Here is a 24,697-nt window from a genome sequence, read left to right as displayed (position 1 = left end):
CCTCACATGAAAAGCCCTCTGTGTCACTTTGTGCCCTCACGTAATCGTCCACCATGTGATGCAGACACTGTCGATGCGATGTGGCAGCTGAGAGGCCTGGGCGTTGAGGACTAAAAAAAGACCGAAAGGCATCCGTCAACCGCACGCCTTCTCCAACGCTCCTCTCGTGACCACCAGTAGAATCCATGGTAGGTTGTCCCCGCCCCTGCACCCTACGGGAGTCGGGGAACGTGTTCACCAGAATCCTCTTGAGACTGTCCTCAAGGGATTTGATCCTGTGGACTCTCTGGGTGGATGGGAAAAGCTCAGAGACTTTAGACTTGTACCGGGGGTCAAGTAGGGTGGCTAACCAATAGTGGTCAGTCTGTTTAATGGCCTTGATTCTGGGGTCCTTTCGCAGGCTCTGAAGCATGATGTTTCCCATGCGTCGCAAATTAGCGAAGGCCTGAGAATCTGACTCCTCAGGTCACTCAAAACGACATTATCTTGAACGGGCTCCTCCTCCTCCCAGTCACGCACTACTCCAAAGTGTCCCGAGGGAGTCAAACTAGGCCTTGCAGATTGCTGCATGTCTTCCTCCTCCTCCTCCTCAAACCCTGCAAAAGTTCCCGCAGAATCGTCCTCCTCCTCCTCTTTCACCCCTGGATCCTGCTCGGGCCTCTGGGAGCTAGGCATAATGGGGTCAGGATTCTCAGGATAAAGGGGGCCTTGAGAGGCAAGGAAGTCCTCCTCTTCCTCCTGCTGCTCTGCCTCCAGTGCCCTGTCCATAATGCCACGCAGAGTGTGCTCCAACAAAAACAGTACCGGTAGGGTGTCACTGATGCATGCGCTGTCCCGGCTGACCATCCTTGTGGCCTCCTCAAATGGCGAGAGGACAGCGCATGCATCCTTAATCAAAAGCCACTGCCGTGGTGAAAAGAAGCCCAGGCGCGCAGAGCCAGTGCTGGTGCCGTACTCGCATAGGTATTCATTGAGGGCCCTCTGCTGCGTGTACAGGCGCTGCAGCATAGCCAAGGTGGAGTTCCAGCGGGTGGGCATGTCACAGATGAGGCGGTGTACCGGCAGGTGAAACTCGCACTGCACTTCGGCCAAACGTGCAGTGGCACTGTACGACAGCCTGAAGTGACTGCACACCCTTCTTGCCATCCTTAGCACATCCTGCATTCCCGGGTACGAGTTCAAAAACCACTGTACCACGAGATTCAGGACATGCGCCAGGCATGGCACATGGGTTAACTTTCCCTGACGAAGGGCGGCCAGGAGGTTTGACCCATTATCAGTAACCACCATCCCTGGCTGCAGCTGGCGTGGTGTCAACCACCTCTGGGCCTGTGCCTGCAGAGCCCCAAGAATCTCAGGGGCAGTGTGCTGCCTGTCCCCTAGACACACAAGCTGCAGCACTGCGTGACACCTTTTGGCCTGAGACATAGAATAGCCCTTTGAACGTTTACGTGGTACCTCATCATATTCAAAGGACCATTCTGCAGAGGAGGGCATGGAGGAGGTAGAGGAGGAGGAGCAGGAGGGGGTAGAAGTGATCGATCTACCCGGATCAGCGACACCACCAGCTGTTTGCAGATGTGGGGGCAACACTGGCTGCAGCACCGAGCCCTGGCTACAATCCCTTCCGCTGGCAAGCAGTGTCACCCAGTGAGCAGTGACAGAAATGTACCGTCCCTGCCCATGTTTGCTTGACCAAGTGTCAGCCGTCAAGTGTATCTTACGGCTGACTGACTTGGCCAGGGACGACACTACATTGCCTTCCACATGTTGGTATAGGGATGGCAGGGCCTTACGGGCAAAGTAATGCCGACTTGGCACCTGCCACTGTGGAACTGCACATTTTGCGAAGTCACGGAAGGGAGCAGACTCTACCAGGTTAAATGGTAATAGTTGCAGAGCCAGTAGTTTAGCCAAACTACTGTTTAGACGCTGGGCATGTGGGTGGCGGGGAGTATACATTTTTTCTCGTTCCAGCATGTGTGGAATCGAAATTTGGCGTCTAGATGTTACAGCTGGTGGTGTGCTGGAGGTAGATGCGACACTGCCTGCTATATCATCATCCCTGTCAGTGGAGGCTGCCAACAGGTGACGAGTGACTATAGCAGGGCCAGGAACAGACTGATGTGCAGGTGGAGCAGGTGGAGCATGAGGAGGAGTGCAGAGATGTATAGTAACGAAGTAGAACTACTTAAGTACTGTACTTAAGTACCGAAATGCGGTATCTGTACGTTCCTAGAGTAGAATTTTTTTCTCCTACTTCTACTTTTACTTCACTACATTTTTTCGATGATTTCAATACTTCTACTCAAGTATTTTTTTTTTGTGCTGTATAGTTACTAGTTACTTTTAAAAAAATTACCGCTGCCAGAACAGTAGATGGCAGGTTGCATAAAGCTCAAAAAAATGTGTATAATGTCATTTGTAAATCAGCGCATACGAAAATAAAGGCTGTGTATAATAAAACCTGCTATACCAAATCTTTCCAATAAAGAGAAAATATGAAACAAACAAATGGTGCTACAGCGCTTAAAGTGCATCAAGAAACTGATAAAAAACACAGGTTAATCATTTGAATAAATCATTTGAAATAATAAAAAACAATATGATGTTCAAACTTTTGACTTCTTTCTTTAATAACTACATAACACAGTACTTCTACTTCTACTTTCAGTACTTGAGTAGAATTTTTTTTTCAAAACTACTGGTACTTTTTACTTTTAGTACTTAAGTAGCAAATTTTTTGAAAAAACTACTTGCAATACTTAAGTAAAAAAAATGTTGAATACTTTAGTACTTCTACTTAAGTAACTTTTTCTGCGAGCACTTCCACTTCTACTCAAGTCACTTTTTGATCGAGCACTTGTACTTTTACTCAAGTAGAAATTTCGAGTACTTTATACAAGTCTGGAGGAGTGCGAGGAGGACTAGGAGGCCGACTGACCGATCTTTGGCCCTTTTGTGGGTTCTTTAAATGCTTCTGCCAACGGGCCGAGTGGTGGGTTGTCAAATGCCTGTTTAGGCAGCTTGTACCCAGGTGGTTGACATTTTTGCCACGTTTTATACCCTTCTTACAAATCTTGCAGATCGCAACTTTTTTGTCTGCATGGGATGTCTCAAAAAAGGCCCAGCAAGATGAGGTGTGTATAGTGGCCCGGGAGACAACAGGTGCGGCCTAAGATGGAGCGGGCCGTCTGCTCTCCCCTCTTGCTTGCTCTGCCTCCTCCTCAACCTCAGACCCAACATCTGACTCCATCAAAGACTGAGCATCAGGCCTGGCCTGGGAGACAACAGGTGCGGCCTTAGATGGAGCGGGCCGCCTGCTCTTCCCTCTTGCTTGCTCTGCCTCCTCCTCAACCTCAGACCCAACATCTGACTCCATCAAAGACTGAGCATCAGGCCTGGCCCGGGAGACAACAGGTGCGGCCTTAGATGGAGCAGGCCGTCTGCTCTCCCCTCTTGTTTGCTCTGCCTCCTCCTCAAACTCAGACCCAAAATCAGACTCCATAAAGGACTGAGCATCAGGCTGGAGTAGATGGCCGACACTGTGGTCAAACAGCTCAGCTGACTCCTCTGTCATGTCTGAAGTTGGGTCTAAGGGAGGACGTGAGGTGGACATGGACTCATCTGTATTTGTTCTGACAACTGCAGAAGACTGACCACTTTTCTCTGCCTGGGTCACTGTAGTTGCAGATGATGCCGATGATGAGGGTTTAGTCATATAGTCCACCACCTCCTGTACATACTGTGGACGTATAGCTTGGCCACTGCCGGAGAACAATCCAAATGGTGGCCTGGCTGAGGACTGACCACCACGTCCACCCCTGCCTCTAGACACCCTAGAAGCTGTGCCCCTTTCCGCAGCAGGGCCACGTATGCCTTTTCTTGGTCTACCAGGCATATTTGTCACTGATGCGTTGGCAACTGTGTGCGGTGAAAAACGCACACTGCTATGCGACCCACAGTTGTCGCTGGATACAGCACAGCAGATGCGTGTCACACACAGTTGCAAAGGCTTTTGCACAGTGGACCTAACGCTTTGAACAACAGGTGTTAAGTTGTCACTGATGCGTTGGCAACTGTGTGCGGTGAAAAACGCACACTGCTATGCGACCCACAGTTGTCGCTGGATACAGCACAGCAGATGCGTGTCACGCACAGTAGCAAAGCCTTTTGCACAGTGGACCTAACGCTTTGAACAACAGGCGTTAAGTTGTCACTGATGCGTTGGCAACTGTGTGCGGTGAAAAACGCACACTGCTATGCGACCCACAGTTGTCGCTGGATACAGCACAGCAGATGCGTGTGACACGCACAGTAGCAAAGGCTTTTGTACAGTGCACCTAACGCTTTGAACAACAGGCATTAAGTTGTCACTGTATTTTGCTGCCTAGCAAGCACGTATACCTGCTGTGATACAGCAGCACTGTGCAACGTGCTCACTAAACAGAACCCTCACACTTTCACTTTCCCTACAGAAACTCAATTATTAAATATAACTAATGTAGTACAAAGTTCCCTAACTACACTAGATATCCCTTTCCTCGCACTAAATAGAAAGCTCCATACAGCAGAAGACTGACACTGCCCCTTAAGTTTTTTTTTTGTAACTCTAAGAACCAGCACAATCGCTGTATCTAACTACACTGGCTGTAAGCTAAATACAATTCTGCTATATGGAGCTTTAGAACCACTCGATATGTAGAAAATGTAGTGTAGCAAAGCAGGAGTCAGAGAACTGCTTCCACTCTCTTCAACAGGCTCTGTATCACTGTGCTAGGGGTTAGGCGGGGCTATCTTATATAGTGTGGGGCGTATTCACTCCTGATTGGCCTCTGGTCCCCGTAGTCACTCCAATCACGTTCCTAGGAGACTCCTGCCCCCTCATTGGCTTTTTCAGACGTTTCTGGGCCAATCACAGGCTTTTAAAGCCCAGTTCCTGTCCCAGTGCATTTTGGGTGGTTCTGGTGGCCGAGAAAAAAGTTCGGTATTCGGCCGAATATCGAACATCCAATGTTCGGGTCGAACCGATGGTCGACCCGAACCGTTCGATCATCCCTAGTGATGAGTACAAGATGAAAATGTTCTTTTACTTGCACATATTCAAAGGCCTCTAAATGTATCATTAAGCTAAGCATTATGCCTGTGGCTAAGAAAATATTAATGAAATAATATTGGTAATTTTTGCTCTGTCTTCATGTACAGTATGACACATGACACATTAATTACAGAAGACACAGAGTAAATAGGACTGTATTAGACCTAATGAAGCTTGTGGGTCATCTACCAGGGCAGCAAGGTTGAAACTAACATTACAAAGCTGTAAAACTTACAGCTGGGCACCTGTGGCTAAATTTAGCAAGAAAACTGTAGGGGAAATGGCGTGCAGTAATATTCAGAAAATGAACTATAGTTCAGAAAACATGAAACCATCTCTCCTCCCTGGTTGACTATACATGTAAAATGTATCTGTGATTACAAAGCAAACTGCATGCTGCCTCCAAAAGCACACTCAAGGTTTTTATTTTCCTAAAATATTCACAGGACAAAAGCAGTAGAGCTAATATAGAAGGATATCAAGCCTAGTACAGTTTGATATATATATATATATATATATATATATATATATATATATATACAGTGTGTGTATATAAAGTGTATATATGTATGTGTATATATATATATATATATATATATATATATATATATATATATATACACACATACAGTCCTAAAAGAAGATCAAATGCATTACAAAAAACCCCAAAATAACATTAGTTTATACTTACTAGACAAGATGTGTTGCAGCATGGTCCATCACTGCACTGTGCTCCATTAGACAAAGAACATTTCTTGCAGCAGTCTCCAATACAATCCTGGGTAAAATGTTTTGTCTACGAAAAAGATGGGATATGATTAGACCTAGGTGTTAATCAGCTTCCCATCCACATTTGCAAGCTATATGAATTATATGGCATTACAACAACTTAGTGAAATAAGGCATTTACAGCACTTTTCTTGTGTTTCAAAATATAATTACTTGCAGTTCAAGGGTAATGGGTCACGTCGCAGGGGGGTGGAACCAGCGGCAAATTTGAAAAGGTAAAACACACAAACACACCGATATATTGTAATCTTATTGGATTACTTTACTAAATAAAATACATTGACATTAGTTTGCCCCCCCCCCCCCCAGTGCCCTTGCCTGCAGTTTTACTGTACTATATATATATATATATATATATATATATATATATATATATATATATATATATATATACACACACACACATATATGTATATATATGCTTTAACTTTGTTGTAGTTATTTATTATATTATAATTTATGATTGTGTTTCAAACTTTATCAAACCTGAGATGTTATAAAGAACAACGCACAGTAAAAAAAAATCATATATAAATAGTTGGTTTGGGCTGCTCGTCTTTAAGAATTAAATGCAAAATAATGGTACCGCTTTCAGCACCTAAAATCAGAAACAATCATACCGCCAGGGAGGTTAATATAAGTGGATACTTTGTGTTTGGTACATGTAGGGTTAATAGTCCAAATTAATAAAATATCTTGCATTGAGTACGTTACTGTGTTGAAATCTGGGAGACTTTGGAACCTGGTAGTTACTATTTTCTCAGCACAGGTGGATAATCTCCAGTTGGCTTATGTAGTGTTAATAGTCCAGATGGACAAAACATCTTGCATTAAGTGAGATAATGTGATGAAACCTGGATGTCTTTGAGACCCGGTAGTTACCTGAGGGTAAGGAGAAGATAAGTAGAAAAACCAAGATACCGCACTGTATAGCCACCCTCCTGCGAAGTCGAATATGACAAAACGTGTTGGGAGTGGCTATGTGGAACTCGGTTAATGTGTTGATTGTGGGAGAGTGTGGAAGGTGACTACACTGACAGTAAAGCCAGCGTGGAGATGGTGAGACTGGAATGAGTTGTTGCCTACCTGATACCTACCCACTGTCATGCAATGTACAAGATGATTTTAAGTGTGAGTGGTTTACTTGGATTTTAATTAATATTTTATGGGATTAATGCACTATTGGAGGCTTCTTGTTTTCTCTCACACACATGCGATGGGATGAGACCTACCAGGTGGATATTGATCCCATACTAAAAACTTATTTGCCTTCAATAATTCACTGGTGGCAAATTATTCCTGCCTCTACTCACATAGGGATGTGATTGCTAATCACAAACTTTCCTGGATTGAATCACTTTGGAGACGTATTTTTGCTATTTGCATGGACTTTTTTTCATGGTTTTGAGGTTCAAATGTTTGTATATAACCTATTCATTATTTTTTCACGTTTGATTATATTGTTTGCAGACATATGTTTTAACACTGCGTAGGAACAGTGATTGCACTACCGTGGAATTGATTATTGGTTGTCACACTAACATTAATGGCGAGACGTGTGGATTATGATCTCTGATGTAGAAATTATACTTTATCTCTCTTATAGACGGTACTTTATGGTCTTTGTAGCCCTGAGGAAGCATTTGGTGAAACGTGTCAGCACTGAAGACCTGCGCAAAATACAGTACTCACTGCATCAGTCATAATTTCCATCTAGGAATTATTTTTATCTACTTGTCATTGTGTACTTACTTGTTATTGTGTATTGTTTTTATGCATTTTTTGATATAATAAAAACACGCATTTTATTTAATTTCTGATATCCCTCCATTTTGGCCTGTACAGTCCGACTTTCTTCCTTCTCTTTTTTTCTTGTTTATACAATTATGGATGATGGCCACATGTGTCACAGTTATTTTTAATTCACTAATATTAATGTAACAAAGTTTGGATTACTTTCAAGGATGAAGTACGCGAAGGGCATAATTAGTACCAAAATATCTAATGTGCACCCTGAGCATTCAATGAGAATTGCTACTACATCCATGGAACCACATATTGATAGGTTTATAAAAAAAAAACAGCGTCAAATATCACACTAGTTTTTTGTTGCCCTCTTTTACTTTTATAATAAAAAAATATTACTAAAAAAAAGAACTTTTATTACTCAGAAAGGTACTGTACATTATCTATATCGATGATCGTTAACTTGTGATCTGCCTGAATGTTTCTGCTCATCAGCTATTCTTACTGTTAGTGTATTTTATGTGTGGTCCAAAACAATCCTTCTTCCTACGTGGCCGAGGAAGGTCAAAAAGTTGGAGACTTCTGCGTTAAAGTGTGTACCAGCCCTAATCCGAAGCACCAAGTGTGATTTCTATTGCCTCTTTACTCCCACTGTAGTCTGCATTGGTCACTTCTGACAGGTTATCCTGACCCCACAGTATCTCAGGAGATGGCCCTCCCCATCCAGCACACAAAAGGTGACTGACAGCCAAGGATGTGCATGTTTCCATATTACACTGTGTAAAGGGAGGTGGGTCCTTTACCTAAACTCAAGTCTCAGATTACATTCAGCTTTCTGCTCTATACTGTGCAGAGTGTGGTGTTCGATCCCCACCCCCTGCCTGCTGGAGCAGAGAAAAAGCCTTTGATTTGTTTGTTTAGGGCAGTGTTTCTCAACCTTTTTTCAGTCAAGGCACCCTTTACAAATTTTGGACAGTCTCGAGGCACCCTTTACAAATTATGGACAGTCTCGAGGAACCCTTTACAAATTATGGACAGTCTCGAGGCACCCTTTACAAATTATGGACAGTCTTGAGGCACCTTTTACAAATTATGGACAGTCTTTAGGCACCCCATTCTAAAATGTAAAATCGAATATAATAGTTTTGCATAACACAGCAACATCCACATAAGTAGGACAACCAGCTTTAGAGATGATGTATTCTTTCATAGTAAATGCACTTTTGAAAACTGGTACTGACTAAGTATTCCAATAAAATCTTTTCTCCCTCAATTTTTCTCCATCACTCAGCTAAGGTGCCTTCAGGATAAGTTATAATAATGCCCAATGAAAATCTGTGGCTTTGTGTAACTAAAAGGCAGGCTTTATCCACACGCCAACTTGTATACAAATTTTGGGGCAATTTTTAAGCATTTTGCCAAGGCACCCCTGAAAAAACATCAAGGCACCCTGGTTGAAAAAGTCTGGTTTAGGGTGTAGAGAAGAGAGAACTGCAGATAAACAGGTATAACTTATGTAGGAGGATTTGTTACATCTCTGGATATTGCCTGAAGCCAGTCACTTCAGTGGGTATATGTAAGGGTTTAAATTCACTTTGTGTTTTAAATTAGACAAGATATTATTTTGTTTCATTTCAGAATTGCTAGCACTGTAAGTTGTCCTTACTGCTGGAGACTTACTGTTCGTGTACCACAGTCACACTCTTCTCCTGGTTCTACATAGCCATTGCCGCACTCTGTCACTTCAAACAGCTGCCAAAGTAGAAAAGAGAAAAACAAAATTCAACGCTTGCAATGTTAGCAAAGCTAAATGTGACACATGGGCTCAAGTGATTTTTTTTTTACACTGGTTGCTATTAAAAAAAATATCATCATTGCTAAAGCTAGCCATACACATTACAGTCTGATTGTGTAATCTCCTTTAGATTTACCAAAGCTAAATAATATGAGGACCAACCTAAATAATGCATTTAAAATATACCACATAAGGCAGACCCTTGCACTGCATAGTTGATAGTAGAGCTAAATAAGATTGTACTATCAGATTGCAGAGTGTATGGTCAGCCTTGCACTGCAAAAAGTATATCGGTATAGGAGATCCAGCCAGAAAAAAAAAAAAAAAAAAAGAAAGCCTTTTTTGAAGCATTTATAATTGTCAATGTTTACCTAACCAAATTATTTTATAGGCAACCATTTTCATCTAGGCCTGAAAGCCTATAAGGCAAGGAGGAGAAGGCATGCTGCAAACACTGCCAGCATACCAGAGAAATAACAATAACTTATAGGTAAGGTTTTCAAAACTGCCCAATTGGTATTCTCTCCAATGAGCCTCAGCAGGTGCCATCTGCAGGTGCTCCATTGTCATTACATCCTTCAGCAGAAGACAGCAGGGTCAGAAAGCTGTATTCTAATATTTATGTCCACCTTTACTAATCTGTTCTTTTATTAGATGCTGTATGTATAGTAATAATATCAAATAATAAAATGAATCCAAAAGCCATATTTCTGCTTCAGCAGTAAGTACACAGATCAATTTACACTGTGATAGAAGTTTCCAAAAACACACATTTTCATTTAGCACCAATAGTTAAAAAAAATATTGTTAATTTTTTCTATGACACACTGGGCAAAATGTATTGATTTAAATTTAAAAACTGTCTTTTATCTATTCATATATTTTTGTTTATACAAAAAAGTCTGGCGTTAAGCTGTAAAAGTAACCTTGTCTCATACACATGGAATTTCAGTACAGCCATAGAATATAATAGTTCTCTTTGATAAGCACTGGTCATACTCCGATCTAACAGGTAATGTTAGCCTGGTCTCTTGGTGTAGTTTACAAGGAACCTGTGTGAGTTGGCGATTTCAGAGGCTTGACATACACATACCCAATTAGCTAAATACCCAATTAGCAGGATAACTTGCCACAAATTTGTGGCAGTGTTAAATTGTAAGTCTTGTTAACTTGCTGCATATTTTTCCGGGCAACTTGTAAACTTGCAGAGCACTTAAAGCACAAGTTCAAGTTGACACTTTTCCAATTTGTAGCAAATTTGATAGGCAAGTCTCTAGCAAGAGCAAAGTTGCAGTGGGGATTCTACAGCAAGAGCTCTGCAAGTCTACAGCATGAAAATTCAGCTACAGTGACCCCTGTGGTGGGATGACTATTGCACAACATAACTGAACCAGAACTTGCAGCAGACGTGCAAAATGTTTGCAAAGAAAGTTGATCTGAAGTCATGCAATGCACACTTGCTGCAATTGTGCAACAAACTCATGAAGCCTGGCAAGTCTGGAAATAGCTTAGGAAGTAAATTTCAAACTTGCAGCTCAATTGCTTGCTATCTGGGTAAGGGTGAAGAACAGTACACTTTAAATTAGGGGTAAACAGCAGGGCCGGACTGGGAATAAAAAACAGCCCCAGAAATAATTTCATTCCAGCCCCATAGCATTATTATAGCAGCCCAACAGCATAATGTCATTATTTGCTTGCGACGGGGGGGTTGGACAGCAGGAAATAAGCCAGATTTATGTTAGAGAGGCCTGTCAGAGACTGCACATATACTATAGAAAATAAAGGTCAGTGACTATGGGCATGCTACAAGTTCAGTTGTAGATTGCAGACATGCTGTAGAAGTCAGTAAGAGAAGACTGGAGACATGTTACATGAGGCTGGTAGACAGATACATACAAAGATTGCTGCTATTACCCCTTTATAAATCAATGCTCACACACCCACTACAGATTGCTGGGAACTACAGGTCACACAACAAGTACCAAATTGCTGCACATGGCCCTCATGTCACAGGTTGGGCACCAGATATCCAGAATTTTGGGCTGCATATGAATAGTAGTAATGGGGTAAAAAGAGGCATGTCATCTCATCATGTGTCTATAAACTTTTTTTTTTTTCACTATCTATATCTAAGTAGGTCCAATAAGATCATTTTTCTAGAATACAATTTTATTGAGAAATAGGCAGTAGAGAAAAACAGAGTATTTCACAGCAGGGACAGGGCAAGCCAGGACATTTGTGAAATATACTGTATACATCAGTGTAGTATGTGATTGACAACAATTAACAGAGAAGTATTCTGTAACCACTTGCCCTCCAGGAGATTTACCCCCCTTCATAACCAGGCCTTTTTTTGCTTTTTGGCACTGCGTTACTTTAATTGACAGTTGCGCGGTCATGCAACACTGTACCCAAATTAAATTTATAGAATTTTTTTGACACAAATAGTGCGTTCTTTTGGTAGTATTTGATCACCACTGGGTTTTTTATTTTTTGTGCTATAAACGAAAAAATTCCAAAAATATGTGGAAAAAATCAATATTTTTTACCTTCTGCTATAAAACATAGAACAAAAAAAAATCAAACGTCTTTATAAATTTAGGCCAATATGTATTCTGCCACATATTTTTGGTAAAAAAAATTCCCAATAAGCGTATATTGCTGGTTTGCATGAAAGTTATCATGTCTATAAACTATGGTATATATACTGGAATTTTTATTGATCTCTTTTTTATACTAGTAATGGTGGTGATCAGCGACTTGGCACTGGCTAGGAAAGGGTTAACATTTACTCTGTGCTGTTTTTAGTAAGGGATATGCTGGCTTTTTTCCCTGCAGGGAAACAAAAACAGGCACATATTCGCTGACAGGACAAAGTTCTGTATTGTTTACATTCACAGAGTTCTGTCCTGTCATCCTCTTTGCTGAAAAGCAGGTGCCAGCGGTCAAGCATTGGCCAGGACCCACTGTTTGGATTGTGCTGTGACTAATCACAGAACAGCAACAGTGCACCCCCTACCCGGAAGAGCTGGATTACGTATTAGATACGTGATCCAGCACAGGAGAGCTGGTTTGCCACCTTACCCCTACATGAGACAGTCAGCAAGCAGGTAATAAAGGACTTGTTTGAAAACAAGGTTGTGTTTGTCACCGTGTTTGTCACTAATCAGATTTTTTTTATTTCAATAGCCTTTATATTTCTAACTTGAATAAAAAAAAAAAAAAAAAAAAAAAAACTTTCTACATGACTGATAATGTTTTTTTTTTTTGTTTTTTTATATAGTTTAATTGGAAATTTACCTTTGTTGGCCTATTAAATAGACATGAACCCCCTCCACGGGAAAGAAATTCCTTGAACTCAGCAATACTGCATTTAGAAAATCTCCGGGAATGGTACACACTGAAAATATGAAAAGTGTAGTATATCAGCACAAAAGAGTCACATTTATGAACATGAGAAAAAATTGATCTAGTCCACAGAAACATAAAGTGGTTGTAAACCCTTGCAGATACCCACTGAAGTGGCTGGCCTTAGGTGATACACAGAGATGAAACAAATCCTCCTACATAAGTTGCATCTATCTATCTGCAGTCTTCTCTTCCCTACATCCGTTCAGTTCAATTGAATTCAAAGCTTGTCTGAGAGTTCAGAAAAAAGGAGGCAGAGAGCTAAAGTTACACTCTGCCAAGCTCAGTGAGGAGAGCTCTGAGAGCTGATTGGAGAGAAGAGACACACCCCCTCCACACAGCACACAGGAACAGAGCTGAGGCTGTCAATTAGCTGGAGGTCCCTCCCCCCCGTCACCATTTTTTTGTTGGTGCCAGAAAACTTGTCAGAAGTGACTCATGCTGATAGCAGAGGAATGAAGTAGCAGACAGAAATAACATTCAGTGCTCTTAACTGAGACAAGTACACACTATAGAGGGATAGGTTTTGCTCAAATTTCATGTCTGAGGTTTACAACCACTTTAACTCCAATATGGGAGATGTGAAATACAGATTTATTTATTTTTTGTATACCAAATACATGCTGGTGCAGAACAGTAACTATTGGCTAAATCACCTTTTTTTCCTATAAAAAGCATGCAGTACATGCCTGAGAGTTTCCAGAGCGTATGCTTTGCTGTCTCACCACAAGTGGAAAGTCTGCACATTTCATTAATGGTAATGTATAATATTTTTTTTAAGAACACATGTACAAGAAATCAGCTTGATGCATATATTCATATGTACACCTGATTATGGTTCAAAAACCTCATGTATGGTTTGTAATTTTATAGAAACACGGCGACTGCCATATTTGTTTATTACATATGCAGGCTCTGTTTCCTGCTTTTCAGTGCTGCACAATCACTGCTCTTTCGCACAACTTAAGCCTATGAGTTGGCCTGCTCATTAAAAACTATTTTAATGTAAAAACCCTTTTGTGTGTTAAACAGCATTCACTCAACGTACATTTTAAGTTACATAGATCACAATGTACAATAAATAATTCTTTAAGGACCGGTTCACACCTAAATCGTACATGAACACAGCTTGTGTTCCTGTGTGATTCAGTGTGGTGCAATTTTGCAGCCCATTCATTTGAATTTGAATCGTGTTGGATCACACAAAAAGTGCATGCACTACTTATCAAAAATGCACCACAACAAATCACATGGTACTGCAGTGCCATGTGATCTGGTGCAGGCAAGGCACTGCATTTGCGATCTGCGCTTGGGGTGCCATTAACAGTGTGTTGGTGCCCGCAGCAGAGTGCCAAGGCAGTACCAATGCCCACGGAATGTTCATTTCCAGCATTGATTTCTGATGTGAATCGGTCCTTAGAGAAAATCCTATGAAAGCCTATTGGTATACGCACCCTGTTTCTTCCATAATGCATCCGCCAAAGTTTTCTGCACAGTCACATTCTTCTAAAAGGACAATGAAAACCATAAGGATTTTACATTTATAAAATAAAGAAAAGAATATGTTAATCCAAAGTAATTTAAACATATTCATCATTTTACAGACCAATATAGCATATCACAAAGCTAATTCAAGAAACTGGAAAAAATGAAAAATTTAATGGCTTTTTGTTCATTTTCATCTCTCCAGGTTTCATGAATCAGCCACTACATGTCCAGTTTGAGAAGGTACAGAATGACACTGAAAAGATTTTATTAAAGAAGAATTCCAGGTATATACCATACCTGTGGGAACCCCCCTGGAAGCTCAAAATCCCTATAGTAGACATCGCTACTCCAGTGATCCCCTCTTGCTTCCGGGTCCTGTGCCGTGAGGCTGCCCTGCTGCATTCTGAACAAATGAGGTTGGCCGCACGATATGAACAATATTTAGAGGATGCTTTGCATTTTCTCAATGAATGCAGAGTATTCTTTGATTGGAGGAGGTGGAGAGGCGGGGTGGTGATGTCATTATATCAAAAACCCTATATAATCAGTCTTCCCTGTGAGGTACCATATCAAACTCTACAAAAAAATCTAAATATGCTACAAAGTGGTGAAGTCATAACATCTATGAGAGAAACTGTTGAAAGAACACATTAAAGTGGAAATTCACCCTAAAAGGGAAGTTCCGCTTTAAACCCCTGAGGATGCACTAGAGTGTGAAACACGTTTGATGGAGCTAAATAGTACTGAAGTCTTGCTATCTCATGGCTTTGCATGTGGCAGCCATCTTTGTGCTTTTTTTGGATACTTTATTTTAATACTGGATTGTTGAGCCCCGTTTTTAAAATAAATACTACACCATATGAGCATTTGTGGCTCCTGTGGTGAGCATTTTTTTTACACAGCTTGTTAAGGAAATGGCGGTGAAAGAATTGGCATTGCTGCCAATACTAGAGATGGATGCATCAGGCACACTCCCGTACGCATGCGCATTGGCAGAAGAATGGTGAATTGGCGTACCCAGTGGCGCGAATCAGCGAACGCGTGTGCGCAATGATGCAAGCATAACGCGACAGATGAGGCCATTTGCTGGCCTATATAAAACCGCTGCTGATTCCATCAAATTTCTGGATTGTCGTCAGCCTTCCTGTGTTCCTGAACCTCTGTGTACTTACCTTGGATTACCTGATGTGACCCAGCTTGCTCCTGACCTGTCTGATCTCTTCTCCTGTTCTTGACCCTCTGGCTTGCTCTACCAACCTTGTTCCTGTTTGATCACCTGTGTATGACCTTGGCTTGCTTTACGGACTTTGCTATTAATAATAGCCTGCCTTCCTGTGTTGACCTCGGCCAAGTTCCTGTTTCCGCTTCCTGCCTTTGCCCCCGGATGGTTTACCCATGTTTGACCCTCAGCCTGGCTTCTACTACTGTTTCCTGTGTGCACAAGTTTGCCAAGTACATCTGGAGTTTCCTGAGACACATCTGTCTTGCTGTGTATCCTGTCATCTCCAGCATCCACCAGGTGATCACCGGCCCAGCTCTTCAGAACCCCATTGGCAACCTGTGCTTCTTTGGGTGCTATACCTCCTGTACCACCATCAGGGGTGTACTGCACTTAGCCACAAGGGGAGCCCTCTAAGCACCTTGGCCTCGGACAGGTACGTGACACAGCTGCACTACATATCTGCTGGCCCCGGAAAGTGTTAGGCCTTACTGATACCTTTACCAGAGAGTTATTATCCTTAAAGGGACCGCTCCTGAGAACAAGATGCTGTGATCCATCCTTCTTGGAAAAATATCAAAATGCCTATATGCTGCCTATAATTTAAGCAGCCAAATTTTCTGGTGAGTGTGGTGATTTGGTGGTGGTTATCACTGTGGAGAAGTGCAAAAGTGGACTAGAGTCATCTGGAGCCAGAGAACCTTGTGCCTAGTCCTGTCAATCAACCAATTAGTGTGTAAGTAATATATTATTCAGTTCATTTAAATATCACGTGACCAGTCTGTGAAAGGAATGAAAATAAATTTGAAACTCATATAAAATGTGGATGTGTCTCCTATAAACATACACGTGATATTTAGATCAACTGAATCATATATTACTTACACACTAATGGTTCATGTTACTTAAAGGGAACCATATTATTTAATAATTTTGTTTTCTAATTGCACATGTACCATTCACACATTATGTCATTTAAAAGGACAATAACCATTTATTCCTTTATGGCACTTTTCCACTGCAAGTACCGGCTCGGCTCTACTCGGCCGTGCTTGGCCCGGTTTGCTTTTCCACTGCTGGTACGGTGTTGGTACGGTTCGGTACTGTACGGTATGGTTTGCTTTTCCACTAAAGTAGTACTAAAGTTAAGTGGGTGGGATAACAACGGGGTGGGTGGGATTCTCTGACCAATCAGTGGCTAGTAGTGACTGCATGCAAAGGATTGTGGGATGTGGTACCGGGTATGGTACCTGTTAGAACCACAATCAAGGTGGTACTGTTTTTGAGAGCCGTACCTTTCAGTTCCATGCAGTGGAAAAGCGCCGCTGTACCGTACCGTACCGAACCATTCCTACACCATTTTTTTTTTTTTGTAAATTAAGTTGCGCTAAGTGTGATAAATGGAGATGTAAAGTCCATAAAGTCCCAATAGTAAATGACGATGACAAAATCCTAGATGTAATCCCGGACCAGACTCCCTTAAGGGTATAGGCTTACCAGATTCAGGTAAGAGAAAAGCAGATGCTCTATGAATCTTGTCACCTTGATAGAAGATCCAGGCCCACGTGAGCGGTAGACTCAATGGTCATTGGATCATGAAAAAAATGTAAAATACGCAATAGCGTAAAACCCAACAACTAGGTAAATATCACCAATGTGACTTGAGAATAACGTGTGTATAAATTAGACCACCACCAAAGATCTCTATTAACAGTGGACAAGTGTAAATTAAAGAAATTGGTGTGTGTTAAATACCCCTTACCAAATATAAATAAGGGTAGGTGTATATAAACCAATTAATAATTCCAGCTGAAGTTGCCTCTTACCAGACGACAATAGTGGATGTGCCAAAGTGAAAATGATGAAAAATAGGTGTAGAACCATCACCAGCTAGATGAGCCTCTTACCATGTGAACAGAATCAAAAATGTGTAAAATCAGATTCCAATAAGACACCAAGATTCAGTACCGAAAAGGAACCAGTAGGGGTCGCCTCTTACCAGATCTTTAGATCAACCACGCTTGTATGATATAAAATGGTTGGGGGTCCGACAATAGACTCGAGCAACTCTTATTAACCAGGTCAAAGTATACCTCCCCACATCTTGTGTGGGGAGGTATACTTTGACCTGGTTAATAAGAGTTGCTCGAGTCTATTGTCGGACCCCCAACCATTTTATATCATACAAGCGTGGTTGATCTAAAGATCTGGTAAGAGGCGACCCCTACTGGTTCCTTTTCGGTACTGAATCTTGGTGTCTTATTGGAATCTGATTTTACACATTTTTGATTCTGTTCACATGGTAAGAGGCTCATCTAGCTGGTGATGGTTCTACACCTATTTTTCATCATTTTCACTTTGGCACATCCACTATTGTCGTCTGGTAAGAGGCAACTTCAGCTGGAATTATTAATTGGTTTATATACACCTACCCTTATTTATATTTGGTAAGGGGTATTTAACACACACCAATTTCTTTAATTTACACTTGTCCACTGTTAATAGAGATCTTTGGTGGTGGTCTAATTTATACACACGTTATTCTCAAGTCACATTGGTGATATTTACCTAGTTGTTGGGTTTTACGCTATTGCGTATTTTACATTTTTTTCATGATCCAATGACCATTGAGTCTACCGCTCACGTGGGCCTGGATCTTCTATCAAGGTGACAAGATTCATAGAGCATCTGCTTTTCTCTTACCTGAATCTGGTAAGCCTATACCCTTAAGGGAGTCTGGTCCGGGATTACATCTAGGATTTTGTCATCGTCATTTACTATTGGGACTTTATGGACTTTACATCTCCATTTATCACACTTAGCGCAACTTAATTTACAAATATTCTACAGGGTGTGGTCACACTTGAAGTTGCTGCTGTTCAATATTATTTTCTCTAAGCGCGGTTAATCCCCCTCTATATACTATTCCTACACCATACCATGCGGTACCAGCAGTGGAAAAGCACAAAAGCGAGCTGAACCGTTCGGTTCCATGCAGTGGAAAAGCGCCTTTAGATTCTACACTGGATATATTTATGTTTTGTGATATAGTTTTTGTTGATTTTATTTATTTCTGTGTTTGAGCGCAGCACTGTTTTTACTATTTTACCAGGAACGTTTGGTTTATTGACCTTTTAGTACTAGCTACTGTTTTCTTTATTTTTCTCCGTTTTACATTTTTCATTCATTAGACATTTCCAACTGCTACAGAGAAAGTTGGCGGGAAGGCATCAGAAATTTGGGGGTATGGGGCACCATGATTTATAGTTACATAGTTACCATAAATTGCAATCTCATACTCACTTGGTTTCAGCTTTCGAGAAGCTGGTTCCCACTGAATACCAAGGTTTTGCGCTAAGCTCTGTGCCAGTTGCTGTGCCATGGCCATCAGGAAACCATACTGCAGAAAAAAACATACAGGGTAGAACAAATTCTTTTGGTACAAGACAATTTTAAATTCAGTTCCAGCAAAACCACATTTTTTTTAGCTTTCTGATATTCTTGCCATGCTGCATCACATGAATAAATATCATAGGGTTTAGTGTTAGGTTATTTCCACCAGAATTTCCACCTCTGCCCAACTATGTAGACTTTATGAAGCCAAATAATGGTAAAATTCTCCAGTAGAAGAGATTATTAGTAACTTTGCAGGGAGAAAAAACAGCCACATCGCTGCTCTGTGTACAGAGCCCTGTGTTGTTAGTAAACACAGGGCCGATCAGCAGGTCCATGCCAGAAATCATTGGCCTGGACCTGCTGACTGACTTGTGCTGCACCGAATCATAGCACAGATGGGGTGGAGGGTGCACGCTCCCCCTATTTGGAAATACCAGATCACATATTGTACACGTCTGTAATCCGGCACAGAGCGGCCACCCTGCCACAATTTATTTTACAATGCCACGGTCCACAAGCAGTTAACAAGAACAGGGCAAAAGCCAGCCACTAATAGTTGCATTTTTTTCACAAGCATACAAGTGTCTCTCCTATTGTCATTATTAACACTATTACTATTAGGACTACTACTACTTCTACTATGACTACACAGATACTACTACTAATAACAATAAAATTATTTTGTTACATACATGGATCTGATACGCTAAGCCTATGATTTTTTACGTTTCTTCAATTTATGCTGCCATTGTAGTCAGCTATTCTGATACAGCCATACTCTGACCACCAAAGTGACATGACCCATAGCAACCACTCCAAGATCCTTTTTCATACCCTAAAGCCCTCTCTAATGCCATCAACTTGAGCATGTGCTCATTACAATCACTTCTCCTGAATAGGTGAGGACATATAATAAAAAAGGGTTATAGGAGTTGGGGTGTTTTGATATAGACGAGGGATTATGAAAGTTAAGGAGTTTAGACACAGGAAGCAATTGAGTAAGATGTTTGCTGCAAGGTGAGTTATATGGTTTGGGAGTATTAGGTCTGGAGCAGTACATTCAGGACAGGAGATCAGGAACAGTCAGAGGAGCCCACAAGTATTGGCCCAGATGCTTTTTTGATCAACCAGGGCCAGCGGGAAAGCCTCTCACCTTAGGCACTGTGGTGGAGGAGCACACTCTGTCATCTTTGTCTTGGGCGCCAGAGAACCTTGTGCCTAGTCCTATCACAAATGTCAATGGAGCTTTTAGACAGCTTTATTATTAAGCTTTTTCAACTGAGAAAGGTTTATTAAACACAGCAAGAGGGTGCAGTTGTTGCCTATGGGAATACATATGCAGTATACAGTCACGGACAGAGATCCATATCCTCTGAGAGAAGGACTGCTCAGGTTGGGTGAAGACACAGGGGCCCACTAAAATGCACTAGATGACACAGGATACTCTGGGGTGCACTGGAATGATGGGGCTCACAGGGGCACATTGGGTTTACTGGTTGTCACAGGATATTCAATGGTGTTCCTGGATGTCACAGAATGCTCTAGGGTATACTAGAGTCACTAAATACATAGTTACACACAAGCTTTTGGATGTATGTGTGCAAACTAAACCCCTGTTTTTTAACACAAACTGACAGGATAATTCGGTTGGTTTGCTGACTGGTAAGTTGAGTTGCGAATTTTCTTTGGTTTTGTTTTTCAAGTTACACATTGGAGCAGGAGTATAAAGAATATTGGCAGCAGAAGAAGAATGAAGAACACAGAGGACTTAAGACAAGCACAAGGACACAGGTAACAATACTACAGAAGTAGGCATAGTGACTAATAGCTGGAATGTTGAGCCATGCTTCACCTCTCCATTTAAGCCACGGCCAAGAGCTGTTTTCTGATTGGCCACTGTACCATTAAAGAGAGGTAAGAGGTGAGACCCGGAAGTGTCTGTGGCCCCATGGGGATGGGAAACACAGTGCTAAATGGCAGGACAGATGAATGTTACAATTTTGGTGATAGAAATTACCCTCTGTATGTTCTATAAAAATATTACCTCATTCACTCCAACACCTCTAGGGATAGAGCACACTCCTCCAAAATAGCTCATACTGCTTCTCTTGTAATGGAAATTTCCATTCCTAATATTAAGAAAATAAACACATATTTATTGCATGACATAAAAGTGATTTAGATGTCAGAAACTTCAGAATATCTTCTAAACAATAATACTGTAAAAGTTAAATTATTATTTGGTACATACAAAAGAAGATGTACGGCATCGGCGTGTTGTTTAATATAATTCTGTCTGTACTTGGAGAAGTCATGTAACATCTTCAGGGGGTCAGGACCGATTGTTATGCGGTCCTTATCTGTCCACGTCTCTACGGCGACCAGAACCACCCGTGTGTTCAGCTGTTCTTTATAAATCTACAAAATGGTAAAAGAAATGATCAATAAGACTTTGTTACTATAAAAAAAAGGCAAAGGAAAGTGGAGTGCTGTGCAGATATTATCAAATTATTATATCATTTGGCAGTTATGTATAATGGTAACATAGGAACTTTTCTAGGCACATATACATTTTATAAAAACTGGTCAATTACCAGCCTTGAAAGACTACCAAGGAAAAAGTAGTTTAATAAGTGGTGACTAAAGTGCTAAAGCTAAAAAAAGTGGCCATGTGGTAATATCACCATCTACTGACAAATGCAGTTAAAGTACTAGCTACTGCCCAGTCTGTCTTATCTCTGGTCACTGCTGTCTTTTTGATGTCTGGTCACTGCTGATCTCTTAACCAAAAAAAAAAAGTTAGGTTTAAAATGGCCTAATCTGGTATTGCAAATGGCCAGTTCACCCCTCAAGTAGGAGTTACAATTTTGACTTCGAAACGCGTTGAGTTCATACCCTGGGGTCTTGTGGTCACTTTCTGCTCGCTGATTTTATGTATTGTATACAGCTTGCCATATTTTAAACTATTGTGTATTTTTTTCAATAAATTGTATTTTCATTATAAAACTTTTTTGTTGTTCATACCAATTTTTGAACTAGTGCCTAAAAAGTCCCACAACTAGGGGAATTTTTTTCTGCAATTCTTACCCGGGATGTGGCACTCTTAGGAGCAGTCCAACATGAGCACAATTTGTGCATTAAAAGTCAGCAGCTACACTTTTTGTAGCTGCTGCCTTTTAATAAACACAAAAAAGACTGGAGCTTCACTTTAACATAAGTCAAACATATATATAAGTTAAACATATAACTAAAGATCTCATCTGATATTTCGGACAGGCAACACTGCATCACGGCAATTATACTTGTCTAATCTTTGCCCCTGGGGCATTTATCTTATTAATACTCTTAAAAAAGACATTGGTTCTTGTCATCCTATTGATCTATCCAAGTATAATTTTCTGCTTTAGAATGTTTATAAAAGTGACTATAGATATAGAGTTAGTTAGCTTACCTTAAGTTCAACAAAACACTAGTGTGACTACTGGCATAAGGTAATGTTCATCTGATCCGGCCTTATGGGATTGAGGCACCTTTATGTGCCTAGAAAATCTACCAAACCATGGCAGACATCTCCTAACCAGGTTCATCAACCATATTCAATTTTTCTTTTTTTTTTTAGATGTTGTTTTCCCTTTTCTAGGAATATCTGCTAATCTCTCTCCCTCCCTTTCCATAATTACCTGCATGCACGCATGTCCAATGTAAATGAGTGAGTTTGTACTAAAATCCTTCATTAATCATTCATCTTTTTCAATTTCGTATGTGTTTTTGTGCTTTAGTTTTTTCACTTATTTTTTTTACACATTAGTTAATATTAATGTATTTGCATACAGTTACCTTTAAGTTTAGAACATTGCACATTATAATGACTATTTGCTGCTAGTGTACATGAAGCCATAGGATTATTGCTTTTTTTTTTTTTTTTTTTTTTTTACTTGTAGGTGATAGGCTAATGAGAGTCTATTCAAAACCCGTGCTGAAAGCACATTTACAAATACAACATGTAGCTGAAAATGGAAAATTGAATATTTAACTTTCTATAATTTGCTTTTCTGGTACATCTTCATAGCAGCATACAATGGGTTGTGGCTCCGCTCCATTGTATGCTGCCATGATGAGCCAGGAAGATGGAAAATTGTATACTAACTATCCAATAATGTTCCTTTCCTGGTGCATCTTCATGGCAGCATACATTGGGTCAGAGCCACAACCCATTGTATGTTGCTATGATGTGCCAGGAAAAGCCATTTGTTCACATCCCATAGTATATGGCAGACTTTCCAAAAGTCTTTTTCCAGACCAAAAATAGTTGCAAAGCGCTAGAAGATCATTCCAGAATAAAAAGCAACAATGCTTAGGTAAACCTGCTACCAATTTCCATGATTTATGATTTGAACTATTATCCTAATTATCTCAAATGTTTTTTTTTTTATTATCTATGATTCTTAAGAAATTAAAAGCATATGTAATCTCATCAACTTGAAGAGAAGATCTTTCAAAGCATAGGATGTACCTGAATTAAACATCTCACAAGCATGATATAAACACTTTGGCTTTTATTGATGCCCTTTGATAATGTCAATTGCTCATAATAACCCTCATTTAAAACTGCTTTGAATTACAAGAGTGGAAGCACAAACAGAAAATCTCCACGTAAGCATTTAGTAAAAGTGGCACATGTGAGAACAAGAGCTTCTCATCATATGTATCTTATTATTAGTACAATTGCCCTGTAATTAATACAGTTCCTTTGGATTCCAAAGTCCTATCTTGCTTACTTAAGGTCATTTAGAGATGTTAGTCTGGCTCTACTGCTTAAAGCCACTGTTCATTCTGGTAAAGTGCAGAAGACACTCAACAGTACGGAGTTGCGGTCACTCAAACTGTGGAAGACTGGACGGGGGCATGGCATCTGTAATGTAACTCTGGGACTACAGGCACATCATGCATCGGTACAGTGTTCTCTAGTTGCCAAATCAGAAGAAGCGACCCAAACTGACCATGCTAAGACAAATGTGTTCCTGTACTTAGGGTCATCAGAAACACAGTTTTTTTAAGTTTTACATATACATTCTCCTGCCATTTTGTGCACTGTACTCTGTAAAACAAAAAAAAGGTTTTATATATTGCCTCTTACTAGTCTTTAGATGAGCTAGCTGCATAATTATTATTTTTATCATTACACAAGATTTATTAAGCGCCAAGAGTGTTTTACAATATAAAGGGAAGAGAGTACAGTTAAAATTCAATATGATAGAGTTGGAATAGCCATGCTCGCGAGAGGGTCAAGTGGTACAATAGGTAATACTGTAACTGTGAGAGGAATGAGCTGATTAAAAAGTTAAAATTTCAGATTTTAGGTTGAGGTGGGATAGGCTCCCTTGAGGAGATGAGTTTTTAGGGATCTCCTCAAGATGGACAGAGTTGGAGATAGCCAGACAGTTTGGGGTAGGGAGAACCAGAGAACAAGAGAGTCCTGGAGGTGATTGTGGAAGACAAAAGAGCTTGTAGGCAGGTTTCCTACTTTTCAAATTAAAAAATTTGCTAAACCTGCGCTAATAGTAAAAAATTGTGTAATTAGCATCTGTACATCGTGTTAAAAAATCCAACAGTACAGCGCTCTAATAAATAACTAGTTACTATAAGTTAAATAAATAATCAATATTACAGTGCATTAAAATAATTAAAGAAATGTGTAACTAAAGTAAAATAAACAGCTGAAAATCCAAAGAAAGAGACAGTTGAATAAAGATTTGTA

At 40.6% G+C, this 24,697-nt stretch overlaps 1 protein-coding gene across 6 annotated transcripts in view; it reads right to left on the bottom strand.

The window, feature by feature from the left end:
- The window catches only part of ADAM23 (ADAM metallopeptidase domain 23), a 306,801-nt gene that overhangs the window by 56,746 nt on the left and 225,358 nt on the right, over positions 1-24,697 (bottom strand). For 5 of the 6 annotated variants that reach the window (XM_082261892.1, XM_082261894.1, XM_082261890.1 and 2 more), the window contains exons 11-17: positions 21,191-21,357; positions 20,984-21,068; positions 18,847-18,943; positions 14,291-14,342; positions 12,729-12,828; positions 9,314-9,385; positions 5,790-5,894 (exon numbers count right to left, since the gene is read on the bottom strand). In XM_082261892.1, the coding sequence (XP_082118018.1) occupies positions 5,790-5,894; positions 9,314-9,385; positions 12,729-12,828; positions 14,291-14,342; positions 18,847-18,943; positions 20,984-21,068; positions 21,191-21,357 (678 nt within the window). The remainder of the gene's footprint in view (positions 1-5,789; positions 5,895-9,313; positions 9,386-12,728; positions 12,829-14,290; positions 14,343-18,846; positions 18,944-20,983; positions 21,069-21,190; positions 21,358-24,697) is intronic. The other variant, XM_082261893.1, reaches the window with a different exon arrangement.

The sequence above is a fragment of the Pelophylax lessonae genome (assembly GCF_965119305.1).
Source record: "Pelophylax lessonae genome assembly, chromosome: 6".
Taxonomy (NCBI): Eukaryota; Metazoa; Chordata; class Amphibia; order Anura; family Ranidae; genus Pelophylax; species Pelophylax lessonae.
This window is presented reverse-complemented; position numbering and strand designations above follow the sequence as displayed.